Source organism: Ovis aries, chromosome 3 (genome assembly GCF_016772045.2).
Source record: "Ovis aries strain OAR_USU_Benz2616 breed Rambouillet chromosome 3, ARS-UI_Ramb_v3.0, whole genome shotgun sequence".
NCBI lineage: Eukaryota > Metazoa > Chordata > Mammalia > Artiodactyla > Bovidae > Ovis > Ovis aries.
The window spans coordinates 90711877-90726766 of NC_056056.1; the positions used below are offsets into that span (position 1 = coordinate 90711877).

Below are 14890 nucleotides of genomic sequence, written 5' to 3' on the forward strand. Positions count from 1 at the left end.
CATGAACTTATGCTATTATGATGCACCTTAGTGATACTTTGTCTGATTACAAAAATATTTTTCCACATCAGAATATGTGGAATACACAAACAATTCCACTATGAAACAACATTCAAACCACTGCCGATCTGGTGTATTTTCTTCTAGCATTTTCTCAATGTATGTCTTTTTTTATGTAAGTGGTTTAATACTCTATATCCTTCATTTTTACATACTTTGTCTTGTATTTAGCAATATCTTGTGACCATTTTCTGGTATATTTTTACAAATTCTTCAAAAATACTGTAGTAATTGGTGGTACCATAATGTTTCAATGTAGATATAATTATCTATTTCCCTATAGTTAAATATTTAGGTTTTTCTATTTTTTTCTCTATTATACACAGTGCTGTGGTAAGTGCCTGTTTATACAAACCATTACAACAGTGTTGGGGAGACATTATTTCCTTATACTAGTTATCTTAATGTAGGATTACTGAGTTAAAAGTCCTGAACATTTTTAAAGTTCTTGATACATATTGCCAGTTTGTGCTTTCCAGAAAAGTTGAACTACTTTACATTCCTTTCCATAATTGTGTGAGAGCCTTGACTTCACTCTAGTAAAAATGAAATATTACATTGATAAGAATAAAGAATTCTCACTTTAATTTGCATTTCTTTGAGTACTAGTAAAGTTGAAATTTCCTATTACATACATGTTTCTTTGTATGTTACCTATGAATTATCTGATGATATTAATTTCATTTTTCTATTAGTATTCTTATTGCTGATTTATAAGCCCTCACTATACATTAAGAATATTAACTTTTAAGCTGTTGGTTATAAATTATAATAAATCTTTATAATTTCTCACTAATGGCTGAAATAACATGTTTATTAAACAGAATTTTGAAAATATATAAAAATATATTGAGCAGAAAGCTTATCCATGATCCTATTAACTGAGGATGGTTAAACGCTTCGATGAACTTTCTTTTTCTGTGTTTATAAACATTTAAAAGATAAAATTGAAATCACTGTGTTCTGTATTTAATATCATCCTATAAGCATCTCCTCATGACATTACTTTTAAAACATTAACAGCTGTGTGATATTCCACTGCATATGTGCCATAATTTATTTAAACATATTCCTCCTTCAAAAAATATTTAGATTATTTCCAAATATTTGCTCTTACGACTAACTCTGCCATGAGCGATCTTATACATGTGATACAATTTTGACTTTACATTTAAAATGTTCACATCCCTGTCTCGTCCACAGACTCTGCAATATCAATCCTGCGCCTACCTGTTACTTGAGTAGGTGCAATGACTTGGCTGGCGCTTGATGTTGAAGCTTCAGGAGCTACTTCCACAGGCACAGGAGGTGATGTTTTTTCAATCACTACTATATGAGGAGGGAGAGAATAAAAATGAAAATCAAAGGCTGTTATATGCATTTGAGATCCCATTTCAAAATGTAAGCAAAATTTAGTCTAACAACATACCATGGTTAATTCTTGGATATTAAGAACAACTATAGTTCCCTAAAGGTCATAATATTAACCTATAGCCCAGCTTTCCACATTTAGTGACAATATCTGAGAGCAATTTGGAAGTCAATAAAAATGACCCTTCATCAAATGATGAACCCTCAATAATGTTCTAATAATATATACTACTCCTGACCACAGAAAATAGTGAAAGAAATTTATCATTATAACACTTATAATACAGCAGTCTCCCTTTATCCATGGAGCATATGTTCTAAGACCCCCAGTGGATGTCTGAAACTGCAGAGAGTATCAAATCCTAAATATACTGTGTTTTTCCTACACTAATGGGCAGGAGGCATATAGAACATGGATACTGGACAAAAGGATGATTCACGTCCTGGGCAGGATGGAACAGGATGGCGCGAGATTTCATCATGCTACTCAGAACAATGCACAATTTAAAACGTATGAATTGTTTACTTCTGGAATTTTGCATTTAATATTTTTGGGCTGTAGCTGACTGCAGAAAGTAAAACCACAGATAAAGAAGGATCGACTGTACCATACTTATACTAACATTATATGAGGATATTAATACACACAAGTGTATTTCATATTTCACTCACTTAGGAATTCTCATCACTAAAACTTTAAAACCAGAGACACACAATAATCTTCATCTTACTCTCTTATTCAGAGTACTCTTACAAACAGCACAAATCAACACAGCTACCTGGAAACTGTGGATGCAGATGAATGGTTGAAATGCCTGGAGAGAGCTGGGGTTGACCAGGCTCAAGTTTGGTTTTCTCTTGATCCAATGAAGGTATTTCCTGGATGGTTGTATTAAAAGGGGGGGGAAAAGAAAACTGAGAGTAGGAATTTTTAGTTCCTACATATTACTATTTTTATTTCATTAGTTCTTCTCTTAGAAAGGCAACAAATATCATAGGATATTACACAACTTGTGCAACTGTGTAAAAAAATTTTTTTAAACATACTATTGCTGCGCTACTATACTGAGCCCTTGAGTTTTCCTAGCAGTGCTGATCCATGCTCACACCCTCAACCCATTTCCCAGAGGCTCAAAGCATAAGGTTTCTTAAACATTTTAAACAAATGCCTTGGCTCAGAGGCCCATGTTTGGTCTGGAACAAGGCAAAACTACTCCCAGAGAAGAACTAAAATAAGCCGTCACCGCATTCACATGTGGCTTCTGCCCAAATAAAATGACCCACCACATCCTGCAGATTAAAAATGGATACAGGTGTGTCATAAGAAAGAACACACGAGACACTAAAGTATGGTAAGTCTGCCAATTACTTTCCATCTCCACCTCTCAGAATGCTGGTAGTTGAACAGCAACAGAAAAATAGGGATTTGGAGGAGACCAGGGATTTCCCCGGAGAAGGCAATGGCACCCCACTCCAGCACTCTTGTCTGGAAAATCCCATGGATGGAGGAGCCTGGTAGGCTGCAGTCCATGGGGTCACTAAGAGTAGGGCACGACTGAAGTGACTTAGCAGCTTAGCAGGGATTTCCCCACATATCCTTTTACCCACTCTTATCTCCTGAACCACAGACTTGCACCCAGGACTCAGTTTCCAGTTACAGCTCCTGTCAGGATTCCTGCAGACTGAATATCAGGCTAGGTAAAGGTCTATAACCTTGCCCACAGTGGTGTGGGGCCAGAGCACTCCCGCCACCTCTCCTATAAAAGCATTCATCAGGTTATCCTACACACTCCTTCCCTCACTTTAATCACTATCATCTTCCAGAAAACTCACTCCCCTGGCCTCTCCCTTTAATTCAGTTCAGTTCAGTTGCTCAGTCATGTCTGACTCTTTGTGACCCCATGGACTGCAGCATGCCAGGACTCCCTGTCTATCACCAAATTCCAGAGTCTACACAAACTCCTGTCCAGTGAGTCAGTGATTCCATCTAACCATCTCATCCTCTGTCGTCCCCTTCTCCTCCCGCCTTCAATCTTTCCCAGCATCAGGGTCTTTTCCAATGAGTCAGCTCTTTGCATCAGGTGGCCAAAGTATTGGAGTTTCAGCTTCAAAATCAGTCCTTCCAATGAACACTCAGTTCTTTAGGACGGACTGGTTGGATCTCCTTGCAGTCCAGGGACTCTCAAGAGTCTTCTCCAACACCACAGTTCAAAAGCATCAATTCTTCAGCGCTCAGCTTGCTTTATAGTCCAACTCTCACATCCATACATGACCACTGGAAAAACCATAGCCTTGACTAGATGGACCTTTGTTGGCAAAGTAATGTCTCTGCTTTTGAATATGCTATCTAGGTTAGTCATAACTTTCCTTCCAAGGAATAAGCGTCTTTTAATTTCATGGCTGCAGTCACCATCTGCAGTGATTTTGGAGCCCCAAAATTAGTCTGCCACTGTTTCCACTGTTTCCCCATCTATCTGCCATGAAGTGATGGGACCAGATGCCATGATCTTTGCTTTCTGAATGTTGAGCTTTAAGCCAACTTTTTCACTCTCCTCTTTCACTTTCATCAAGAAGCTCTTTAGTTCTTCTTCACTTTCTACCATAAGCGTGGGGTCATTTGCATATCTGAGGTTATTGATAGTTCTCCTGACAATCTTGATTCCAGCTTGTGCTTCTTCCAACCCAGCGTTTCTCATGATGTACTCTGCATATAAATTAAATAAGCAGGGTGACAATATACAGCTTTGACGTACTCCTTTTCCTATTTGGAACCAGTCTGTTGTTCCATGTCCAGTTCTAACTTTTATTGGGTTGGCCAAAAAGTTCGTTCAAATTTTTCTGTAAGATGTTAAAGAAAAACCTTCTCTCCTAGCTTTCTTTACTTATCACCTTTTCTGCTCTTAATAAAACAGATATCCTGCCTGAGTATCTCAAAGATCCAATTTTGAAAGCATGAGTGCTTACAGGGTAACTCCATTTAGATATTCTACAAATCCCTCAAACCCATCCCTTCCTGAAAATATCCAGGCTCTGATTCCAACTTCTTCATCTCTGTGAATGCCACAGTCATTGATCTCTCCAGGTTTAAAGTCACTTTTCATTCCTCATTCCAAGCCCTGACTATTTCCACTATTCCTTATATTGGTTCATCTTTTTCCACATCCACAGCCCCCTACTACCTTCATTTGCACTCACTCTCATTCTCAGTTCACTGTAGTCGTCTAATCGGCCTCTCAAGCTTCCTCTTCCCCCACCTCAGTTAATCCTAGTGTGTTGCATCTTCTAGAAACACAGAGCACTTACTATTTTCCCCCTCACATTTCCCCTTCCTCTTAAGAATATAGACTAGCTTTCCTATTACCCATTGAACGGTGATCCCAATCAGGCTCAACTACACCCCATCCCCTGCAGCCCAAGGTCAATGCTCCCAAGGAGTGGACCATAACCAGGTGTCAATCAACTCCTGCAGCTTACAGACAGGATCCCAGACTTGTGCCCTCCCTCCCGCATTACCCAGGAGCGTGGGGCAGGGGACTTCCTTCTTTCTGGTCCATGCCACTTCTCCATCTGACAAGTGGGTCCAGCAGAGGAGGCCAGTATTTCCCCACTGATTATAACTGCAGTTTGGTATTCCAAGCCTTCCAAAGCACCTCCCAAGTTCTCTGAGTCTTTCCTGCTCCCCTCAATGACCTCGTGCTGTCCCCACCCTCCACTGCACCTTTGTGCACATAATTTCTCATCAGTGGATCACCCTGCTTTTTCTTCACTGATCTTTAAGAACATGAGATCTCCACAGAAAGTCAAGACCACGAAGTCCACGGCTGCATTTTCCCCACTGCCTCCTCTCCGAACATCCACAAGAAAAATTTCAGGCCCTCTTTCAGAGTCTTTATGAAAGTTTCACAAGCTCAACCATAAACAGAGGGGAAGAAAATCAGATAAGATGAGGTTGTCAGGGAGCTGGCTGGACCACTCATGTGCTAAAGGATTCCTCTCACTTATAAACCAGAACTAAATTCAAAATCAACAAAATTGCAAACTACCGTACGTCACTGATCTTTAGAGATGCTCTCCAAGAGCAGCAAATTACCCATGTAAAATATGCAAATCTCTTGTACTTCTTTTGGGGGTCAGTATAAAAACATTTTTCCTTACTGGATGCTATCACTCCAAAATCATTCCTTCTTTTCTGGATTCTGTCAGCACTTTTAATGTTTGTGTTATTCTATCCGCATACTTATAAACCAAAGATTTTTAAAACTATTTATAATATTTTACAGAGGTCTATGTCCCCACCTAAAGCCTAATACTGCATTCTTATGAGAGAATGAACACTACACAAATGTGCAAACATACAATAATTACCTAATTTTCATGTTGCCAATAAATCTTCAGACAAGGAACAATATTATATAAACAGGACAGAGCTTCAGCAAATGCCAACATTTTCTACTAACAAATCTCACAATTCAGTGTCCCATTTCATGGCCCCCCAAAATGGAAGATTAAAATTTCTCTAAAATTTTAAGGAAGCAATATCCCAGTACTTGATTATCCATTTCAAGGGTAAGTTCTGCTCATACTCCAGTTTAAGTCAAACATGCATATCAAATTTTAGTTGAAGTGAGAAGTACATCATTCAGTATATAAATGAACTCTGAGAATAACACAATTACATAAACATGTCAGAACCTTTCTTTCCATCGATGTTGCAGGCCATAAACCACCTCTCTGAATTTCACTTAAGTCCCCGATTCCCATCAGGCCCATCATTTTCATCTCCCCAGATTTAAGTTCCATGAGAACAAGCAGATTCATCTTATTTGGTCTCTACTATTTCCCTAATATTCAGCATAGTGCCAGTCATATAGCAGGCACTCAATAAATGTTTATTGAATGAATGGCTGTTATTCAATATATTTCCTTAAGTGAAATGATGTATAATAGACATGTTACTATATTTAAGTCTTAAAAAATCACACATAATCTAGAAGAGAATCACCATGAAGGTAACAAAAGAAGACTTGCAAACAATGAATAAATTACCTTCTCAGGAGGTACAGTTGCCACTAAAACCAAAAAAAAAAAAAAAAGAAGGACATTAGTACAACTCAAGACAGTCTACTATATAATAGTTTAATTTTTAAAAAGCAACATAAGTTCAGTCTCCAAAAGGATTAAGAATCAAACTAAATAAAGTGCAGAATTATAGTCAACTACCACTTTGGAGCATTTTACACATGACTGACAGGGGAAACCTGTATGTCATTCCTCAATAGCAGGAAATCAGGCAGTAGATGGGATGGAGTTCTTTCCAACTCACTAACTGTTAAAGTTATAGGAGGCACCACTTCCTGATACAGTGTCTCATGCCTACTCACAATTTTGGAGCACTTCCCATGCCTTAGAAAAGGACCGTTTTCATTACAGTTATCCTGAACATAACAAACAATGTTTGAAATGCTTTCTGATATCAATGTTAAAAATAAATAAATAAATGCCCCTGTTTCAATAAGAGACCTAAGAAAGGGTGCTACATTCTTGGTGAACACTGATCTTTAATGAAGCCCTGTGAGTGTTTTCAGAAAGATATTCTAACAAGCTTACAAAAAAAAAAAAAAAATCAAATCACAAGCCAGCAAGATTCAATGAGCAATTAACATCATTATGTTGAACAAATCACAGATTACACAATCACCAACATTATTATAGGGCGGTGGTGGTAGTGATTATGCCTTTCCATTTTGAAACACTTCAAAAATCAGTTGTAGAATTAGTCCTCAAATCTTAGGTCAATAATCACAGGGATTCTGCTCATGAGTCAACATCTCCATAAACATTAGTATAAGATATGGTAGATGCATTACTCCTAAACGCAATCAGGGTACCAGATTGCTACCCCTGCTGCAACATTCTTGTGGTTAGAAAAAGTCAATAAACCTTCTGTCCTGTCTAATCCACCACCAAGAAACTCTTGAGGCAGAATCTGGACCACAGCCCATTTTCTCCCGCTTATGAAGAGGAGGAGGAATTGCAAACACTTGGCCAACCGTCCAGGAATCAGCTGGCCAGCACTGTCTAGGTGAGGTCCTACCTTATCTGCCTAACCAAGGAGAAGTGCAGCAAGTCAAAGAGTGGACTTAACTGGGCTACAACACATGAAGGTTCAGAGCCCTGAAGAGAGACCTCTCTTCCTTGCCACACTCCCAATGCCTCATCTAACTTGAGCCCCTTCTCTCCTCACAAAATCCATAAATGCACACCCTGAATTCCCATCCAGGATCCAAGTGTGAAAGACCAACAGAAGCTTTATTAAAGCCAATACCTATCCCACACAAACTTAAGATTTTTGTTCATCCTATCTGGGGTGAGCACTTCTGTGGTGAAAAAGATATTCAAAGCATTGGACATGCTGGCTTCTATGAAGAGACAAAGATAGATAGTCCTTTCTGAAACGGAACCAATTGTCTCTAGTCTCCTTCTGGAGAAGAAGGCCTTAACCACCTCCTGGGAAAGATGTGTTCTTGGTTCTATCACATACTCTTTGTATGACATTTGCAAGTCAGTTGCTCTATGTCACCAGTTCTCAAAATGCAAATCAAAGGACTTCACTAGGTGAACTCTCTCCAAAATCCCTTTCAAGGACCCTATCTTCCTTCATTTTGCTGCCCATTATCCCTGACTTCCCTTCTATTTCATGGAAGCTCAGTTGATGCTTCAAGCCTGTGGCTTCCACTTTTTAAAGTAAACATATATTTATTAAACAGCTCTCTAGATACAGAAGCGAGTTCTGGCTATTCCTGAAAAATCTAAAGCACTATCGAGGAGTAAACAGCAAGAAAAAGTAGCCCCCAAACATAAGACAATGTCATTAGATTATCATGGAATACTGTCACAATTGTTCTGGAGCAGTGGGTCTCAATCAGGGGTAATTGTTCCCCCAGGGGACATTTAGTGATACTTGGACATCTTTTTGGTTGTAACAACCAGGAGGGAGAAGGTGCTACTGGCAGTAGAGGTTAGAGGTCAGGGATGTTGCTAAACATCCTGTAATGCCCAGAGCAGCCCCTCATATCAAAGAATTATCCATCCCAAACTGTCAGTAGTGCCGAGGCTGAAGGCCCTATTGTAGAAGTTACATACAGGGAAACCAAAGACACACAAGATAGATGACTAGCTCCACGATCCATTTCCACTCTCACCTTCTGCCTCCACCGCTCCTGGCCCCTGTTCCCGGGAGAAGGTCAGGGCCTCCACTGGTTCTTCCTTGGCTGGGAGAGGTGGAGGATGAGTACTTTTAGCAACAGGTTGAGTGTTCTTTGGCTTGACAAATACAGGTCCTTTACCTACATGGTGATGGATTGGCCTGCGTCTATGAACGCCAGAAACCGTATAACCCATTCCACCAGGACAGATTTCCTTAAAAGCAGCTAGATTTGGGATGGGAAAATATTCCTTTTAAAAATCTAAAAGTGCAAACTTATACAGAGGAAAACAGCATGATGAATATTGCTTAATAAATCATCACTAATTTATAGTTACATTTAAAAACTTAAAGAACAGATGCAAAATGCTCGAATTTCTCTCAAACTTGCATATTTATAGGAAAAAACTCAATTCTTCTAGTTAACATTTCTCCATCTGTTAATTCCTTATCTTACACAATCAGAATCTTATATATAGAGAGAGCACATATTTTATATATCAAATTATACATATTAGCAACAAATTAAGAGATAGTATACATATATTTTATATTTAATATTCTTTATCATACTATGTATTACACATAAAATATATGTAATACATGAGATTTTTAGGTACAGAACATACTACATAGATTATAAATATATATCTCAGAGGAGGGTATAACACCAGTAGAAATCAGATTTTTCACTCTTGCTTTGATCTAATTTCATTAACTGTTAACCAGGAACTCAGTAACATCTAAATTAAATGACTAGCAAGAAGGTTAAAAAAGAAAAAGCAGTCACTATTGAGTGAAATGAGGTGTTAAAATCATCCTAATTTGATTCCCATTGAAGAAACCAAAGATGAGGAAACCAGGGTGGGGAGTATCAGCTGATATGCAGAGGTTGGTTAAGAAGAATTGAAAAGGGCAAGTGGTTTTGAAGAAATATTCTCAGGATGGTGAAAACAAAGCCAGTCAAAGACACATGTTAAAAGGATGACAGGTAGAAATGAAGGGAAAAACACCAAGTTAGAATGTAGTTATTTTCAAGGGGAGGGGTGACAAGTGAGCAAAAGCCAGACCACAACCAACTGGTCAAATTATTGTGAGGACAAGGAGATATTCTGCATCCTTAACTGCTATTCCTGCTGGGAAAGTGGTTTTGTACACTTAAGAAATATCAGCCGGGCACATGTGATTTCCTAACCTTCATTGCATAATCACCAGGAATAAGTTAAGGGGGAAGACAAGGGAGGCAAGGCCATGCGTGGCCTGAGGAGGAAAAATCCACCTCATCTCTCTGGTGTTGGTATCGGAGGCAAGTTACCAAATGCAGACAGCAAGGGGCTTACAGTCGACTCCTTCATTTCTACCTTTAAAACTGAGAGTAAAATAAGTCACTTTTCACTTCCACTGAACAAGAAATCTCCTATGAATGTTCTGGACCTAAAATTAGTTCTCAGTAAATTTAAAACTCTAAAATACTCCTTAAAGCATGCTAAAATACTGTTTTTCTAAGGATCACACATTAAATGGTAGAAGCTCATTTTTACATTCAACTATGAAATACAATTTTCATGTGAAAGAACAGAAGTTTCTAGAAAAAGTTTTTCTATCAAATACTTGAGGTATATGAAATAACTAAACATTACTTTCGTGAAGATCATCTTATAATAAAAAACTGGTTAAGTATCCAAATTTTATTTTTAATATTATTTTCAAACTTAGTGACTCTATGGGAAAATCTTCCTGTGTTACATTCCCTTTCTTGATTTATGCTTCATATAAGGGCTACAAAAGCTATCAAAATGGAACTTAAAGAGAAATGGGTCTATGAATTATCAAGATCATTAATTTCACTGATTATTACTTTTTAATACTGAGCAGATCAGACTCATCAGGAGGCTACTAGGGCCTTCTGGAAATGTCTCAAGTCACGCAGTATACTAAAACATCATCAACATTATACTATCTCTGCCTCACCAGTTTCTGATCCTAGGCAACAAGCAAAGTGGCTTGTGATAATTACATTTATATTTAAAACTTGTCTGCAATAGTGCAAGTTATAGGCATAAGACATTAAATGTCTCTGTGAGAGTGAACGCACTTCCATAGATGGGAACCACCCTATCAAACAAGAAATCAGGTTGATGTCTTACGCCCATCTCATGTCAGTGAAATAGGTACACCATTCTTTTATATATATAATATTATGCCCAGTATTTGCAGGTATGTTTCTTTCTCTTCCATTTAACTCTACTTGACCCTGCATGAGAAGCTGGTGATGCCTTGAGATACGTAAGGCACTTAGATAAATTTATGCTTTCAGAGCATTAGGCAATTATGTACTCAGCTGAAGGATAAAGAATCATCACTTCTTATATTCAGTTCCCAACCAGAAGTTCATAGGAGGACCTGCCCTTGAGTTATGAATTTTCATAGCATAAATCCAATTGTGAATATCATTTTCTCCATTTCCACCTGGAGAAATCAAGCATGATATTCTTGATAGAACCTGACAGGCACCCATTCAATACATGAGTTAAAAGAGTTAACCTACATCAGGTCTAGTGACCATGCAGGCAGTGAACAGCCACTCATCAGAAAAGTGCAAGCCCCACACGGCCTTCCGGTGTCTCCACACTTTTCAACAGCAGAAACTAGGGACAGCAACTAGGGATAAAAAGCAGTGGCTTTTCTTAACATCCAAAAGGAAGTCTAATGTTACACACAAATGGGAAAAGCTCTTTGCATGTAATTTTTTCCACTGATTCAACCTCGTACATTCATGGTCTGTTCAAAAGGATAAAAACACATTGTATTACTAATAAGTGATTTAAAGTCAGAAACCACAAAGAACCCATGCTGTCCAAATCATCCTGTGTGGCCGGGAATGAATGAGCACATGCCGGGGCACGTCTTACCTGTGCCTGGAAGGGGACATTTCTCACAGTGTGGGCCCCAGGCCTTGCCCACACTACAACAGCAGAGCTGCTTGGTGAGGTGCACAGACAGAGGGTGCATACACTGCCTTCCGGAACTGACAAGTCGGTAACACGGCCCTTTCTCTTCCGAGATCACAGGAGTGTCCGCTGAAGCAGAGAGATAAGGCCTGATGTCACCCAAGAAATGACAAAAACCAGTTCGACATTTCTCATAAATACTAAAAGGACCCTTAAAGTTTGTATTAGAAGCCATGCTGCTGCTGCTGCTAAGTCGCTTCAATCGTGTCGGACTCTGTGCGACCCCACAGACAGCAGCCCGTCAGGCTCCCCATCCCTGGGATTCTCCAGGCAAGAGTACTGGAGTGGGTTGCCATGTCCTTCTCCAATGCCTGAAAGTGAAAAGTGAAAGTGAAGTTGCTCAGTCGTGTCCGACTCTTAGCGACCCCATGGACTGCAGCCTACAGGCTCCTCCATCCATGGGATTTTCCAGGCAAGAGTACTGGAGTGGGGTGTCATTGCCTTCTCCGATTAGAAGCCATACTTCAAGATAAATCTATCTAGATGTAGGGCATTACCCTACCTGATTTAGGGTCAGCTGACCTATTGAGTCTTAGGAGTCAGGATATCAAATGTCCCTGTCGTTGTCTGGCTCCTTCTTCCATTTTAGCTAGTGTTAAAAATCAGGTATATGATCCTTTAATTAGAACTTAAAATTTAAAAATATCAGTTATGTGTGCATGAATGAAAATAAATCATTGCAACCAAAATAAACCTGCCTAAATAAATCTAACTGTCAAAATTACGATTTCATTTGCTGTTTTGTAATTAGCCATAATAGAGTTTATTTTGGGCTTCCCTGGTAGCTCAGCTGGTAAAGAATCCACCTGTAGTGCAGGAGGCCTGGGTTCAATCCCTGGGTTGGGAAGATCCCCTGGAGAAGGGAACGGCTACCCATTCCAGTATTCTGGCCTGTGGAATTCCAAGGACTGTATAGTCCATGGGGTTGCAAAGAGTCAGACACGACTAAGCGACTTTTATACACACAACAGGTTATTTTAGGATAGCATCTATTGAATAGCCAAGTACCATGGAAAATAAGGTGTTGAACATAATTGATACAAGTCAACTGTTACTCTTCTCACTTGCAGGACAGTGAGAGCCTACAGGGCCTCATCCAGTCTCATTCTAGACCAGCGACCAGAAATCAGAGGCCGAGAGCAGCTTCTGACTGGCACTGCCACACAAGGCCCCCTGTCCAGCCAGAAAGCACGCCAGAGAAGGAACAAATGACATCCTCACACCTCAGAAAACATCTTAAAAAGCACATCAGCCCATATCCATCCAACATCTAAGTCCTAATTCGGATTCTTCTATAAATGTAGATGAGACTTCATTAAATTAACAGCTATGGGGCAAATGAGGTGAATATGAGAGAGAAAGACACATCCCTGTCTTCACAAAGATCACTTTCTAAAGTAAATGTGCATGGAGAATGTTTTTACAGGGCCAATTCCAGGCCAAGTCAACACTGTTGTATACACCAAGCTTGATGGTCACCTCTCAGTTCTTTCTTCTACATAAAGATGAGCTCTTCTCTATTGCACTATTGGCCAAATGAGGTTTTCCCAATTTGCCTTTCCCTTACCCAATTGCTCTAGCACTTGGAGCTTCCAAATCAACTTCCCTTCTCCCTCAAAGCTGTATATTCATTCTCACAAAAGGACTGACATCTCTGCTGCAAGAAACAACCTCACTCTATGAAGGTACTACGGCACAGTGAAGAGAGCAAGAGTTTTTAGAGCCAGACAGACCTGGGTTCACATAGTAGGTCTACCACTTGCCAGCAGCATAACCCAGGAAAGTGACTTTGACTAACTGCAATGGTTTGTGTGTGCCAAATTGACTGGGCCATGGTAACCCAGATATCGGGTCAAAGACAGGTCTCAATGTTGATGTGAAAGTATTCTGCATATGAGATTAACATCTAAGTCAATAGATTTTGAATCAAGCAGATGATTCTAGAATGTGGGTTGTCCTTATCCAAGCAGTTGAAGTCCTTAGGAGAAAAGACTGATCTCTTCAGAGTTAGAAGACATTTTGCCAGCAGATGACCTTCAAACTCTGGCTGCAACATTCATCCTTCCCTGGGACTCCACTTCCCTGCCAGCCTACACTGACTGAACTGAACTTACTCCTTGGAAGGAAAGTTATGACCAACCTAGACAGCATATTCAAAAGCAGAGACAAAACTTTGTCAACAAAGGTCTGTCAAGTCAAGGCTATGGTTTTTCCAGTGGTCATGTATGGATGTGAGAGTTGGACTATAAAGAAAGCTGAGTGCCGAAGAATTGATGCTTTTGAACTGTGGTGTTGGAGAGGACTCTTGCGAGTCCCCTGGACTGCAAGGAGATCCAATCAGTCCATCCTAAAGATCAGTCCTGGGTGTTCATTGGAAGGACTGACGTTGAAGCTGAGACTCCAATACTTTGGCCACCTGATGCAAAGAGCTGACTCATTTGAAAAGGCCCTGATGCTGGGAAAGATTGAGAGCAGGAGGATAAGGGGATGACAGAGGATGAGATGGTTGGATGGCATCACCAACTCAATGGACATGAGTTTGGGTAGACTCTGGGAGTTGGTGATGGACAGGGAGGCCTGGCGTGCTGTGGTTCATGGGGTCGCAGAGAGTCGGACATGGCTGAGCGACTGAACTGACTGAACTTCCACAATCATGTGAGCCAGTTCCTTCAAAATCCCTTCCCATCCACCCGCCCTGCTGGCTCCATACCTCTGGAGAGAATGTTAATACAGCAGCTGAGCTTCAGCAACCCCCTGACTTATAAGTAACAAGCTCAATGTATAGACTAGATTTATCATATGCTAAACATTTGGTTCAGAGTAGACACAAAACACATGTCAGCCTCCCTTATTAATAAAACCAGGTATCTCCATCCTCTTAAGGGCATTTGAACACATCTTGATCACTATTTAGTCACAGAATTTCAACCAACCAAAAATATTAGGAAAGAAAGATATGAGTGAACAGGAAGATGGGAGCAGTGGACTGAGGGGCGCTGAGGACACCTTCCTAAGCCTTCAAAACTTAGCTCCTCTAGTAAAGCCAAGTTTGCCCAAAACTACTCAAAATGTGGTAAAAGGGAGATGTTTAAGTCTTTTCTCTTCCTTTCCCTACTCACTTTCTGGAGTCTGTGCCAGTCAGCTGTGAAAAATCAAAGGTCACAGAGGTAAAACAAAATGTAAGAGAATAGTGATTACCTTCAAAAGGATAGTAAATTTCTGAAATGAATGACCATCACTTATA

The 14890-nt window shown here is 39.8% G+C and overlaps 1 protein-coding gene across 31 annotated transcripts in view; it reads right to left on the reverse strand.

Annotated features, from left to right (window-relative positions):
* The window catches only part of LTBP1 (latent transforming growth factor beta binding protein 1), a 454253-nt gene that overhangs the window by 141229 nt on the left and 298134 nt on the right, over window positions 1–14890 (reverse strand). For 10 of the 31 annotated variants that reach the window (XM_042246288.2, XM_060412296.1, XM_060412291.1 and 7 more), the window contains 5 exons: window positions 11548–11715; window positions 8634–8861; window positions 6478–6500; window positions 2211–2310; window positions 1291–1389 (listed from right to left, as the gene is read on the reverse strand). In XM_042246288.2, coding sequence (XP_042102222.1) covers window positions 1291–1389; window positions 2211–2310; window positions 6478–6500; window positions 8634–8861; window positions 11548–11715 — 618 coding nt within the window. The remainder of the gene's footprint in view (window positions 1–1290; window positions 1390–2210; window positions 2311–6477; window positions 6501–8633; window positions 8862–11547; window positions 11716–14890) is intronic. The other 21 variants (XM_060412286.1, XM_060412297.1, XM_060412292.1 and 18 more) reach the window with 3 other exon arrangements.